At 48.0% G+C, this 1,714-nt stretch overlaps 1 protein-coding gene across 1 annotated transcript; it reads left to right on the forward strand.

Moving 5' to 3' along the window:
- The first annotated feature begins 352 nt into the window (after positions 1-352).
- LOC147608660 (uncharacterized) lies at positions 353-1,477 on the forward strand. The gene is made up of 3 exons (XM_086788646.1): positions 353-556; positions 649-804; positions 881-1,477. Exons 1-3 carry the CDS (start codon positions 545-547, stop codon positions 1,349-1,351), a joined length of 639 nt encoding a protein of 212 aa, XP_086644772.1. The 5' UTR covers positions 353-544; the 3' UTR covers positions 1,352-1,477.
- The last annotated feature ends 237 nt before the right edge of the window (positions 1,478-1,714 follow it).

Genomic DNA, 1,714 nt, shown 5'->3' on the forward strand with positions numbered 1-1,714 from the left:
ACGAGTGATTTTACACATATATCTTTTGCATATGTACCTAAATGCAAAATGCTTCTTGCCTGTCGGAGACAGGTCGTCGCGACACTAGTCTATACAAAAACCGATAAAATTTAGTTGGTTAATAATGAGATTTTGAATAGGGAAACAGATTGTACTCCAAGTTGTCTTATTTCTCGGTGGTGGGAAAAAAGTTTTTCTCTAGTAGTTGAAATTACTCCAATTCGGAATATTTTTTTGCAATCGTAAGCTACCACGGTTCAGTGGTTTACAAAAGAAAAAAAGCTCTCAACGGGTTAAACACGGTCCATATAAAAGTTTCATGCATTGGGTACTGCGCCTTTCTTGGCGGAATTAGAAGTGGGGGGCCCGAAGTAGGCTCTAACACTACGACTTACGCGCGCAGCGCCTCAGCCACCCACTTCGCAGATTTTCGCTTGGTAGGTCTGTGAAGATGCAGAAGCAGGTGGAAGCGCTTGGACGCAACGACTGCAACATTTGAAGAAGGGTATCCATCAAAGCACTTGAAGAAGGCGATCGATCTACGATGGAGGCGGAGGTAATTATGTTTTAATGGAAGGGAGGTGTAGCGCTGCAGCAGCAAGCAGCGAGAGATTGCGTGTCAGACTTTTGTGTGCAATTGTTGTGTAGGAAGAGGCCGAAGGTGTTGCCGGATGGCCGCTGGGTTTACGGCCTGTGACGTTCCAGATGAGGCTTGCGAACGCCTTCAGCGGTGCGCAGCCCAACGCCTTTCTTGTCGCCACTCCGACGTGTTCATCCCTAGCATCTTCGGATATGGACACAGAGGTACATGCAATTCTGGCTGTTAACATCCTATTAATTGCTTAATATAGAAGCCTTAGGCTGTGTGTCTGCGTTGCAGTCTTCTCTGTTCTCGTTTCCAGCTAGGAGCATCACCCTGGGCTCTTTAATGGGTATGAGAGAAAGCAATCCAGTTCTCATGAGTGTGCGCTCGCTTGCAAGCAGCTGTTCTCGCTCAGTTGGACGGTCGGATCTTTGCCGCTTCGTGAGAAGCAGCCAGTTACGGCGCATCGCAATCGACTCTGCTAGGCTTTGGAGCTTCCTCATCAGGTGCGCCACCTGCATTAATAAAAGCGAAGAAGATCAAGACCCATGTTCACGACGGGTCGAAAATGCCGCCGCTGCGCCGCCGCTTAGCCACTTCCTGCAGGCAGATAGGCGCCACCCGTCGCCGGATCACAGAGTTTATATCAACATCATGTATGAGGATGCCATTGCAGGCCTCGATCGGCCTGAACATAACCCTTTGTTTGACGAAGACGCGCCCTCTGATGGCATCTCCGTCTCCGTAGAAGCTCACGATGGTAACTGAATGATGTGAGTGAAGAAGAGACCGACTTCGATTAGTCATCGGTCTTACCAGCTGTACTACACCCTGTATCTAATGCTCGCTTTGTAAAGTGTGTTGTTGCCAATCGGTGAATGCCACGTATCAATAAAGTCGTTGAAATTTTATACGCATTTGCTAACATTGCCGCCAATTAGTGAATGCCACGCAACGAGATTGTGGTTGAACTGCTGCTCAGACCTTATCGAATCCCACATGCCACATGGGTTCCCTTTATGAAAGCAAATCCCACACATGGGTACCTTTGATTATGAAAACGAATTTTTCAACCGGTTTAGTGAGGCAGGCATTGCGATCCCAAGTGTAAGGTGCAAGGGTTGAGAGGAT

Source organism: Cibotium barometz, chromosome 52, assembly GCF_041138505.1.
Source record: "Cibotium barometz isolate CiBa-2024 chromosome 52, ASM4113850v1, whole genome shotgun sequence".
Classification (NCBI taxonomy): Eukaryota; Viridiplantae; Streptophyta; class Polypodiopsida; order Cyatheales; family Cibotiaceae; genus Cibotium; species Cibotium barometz.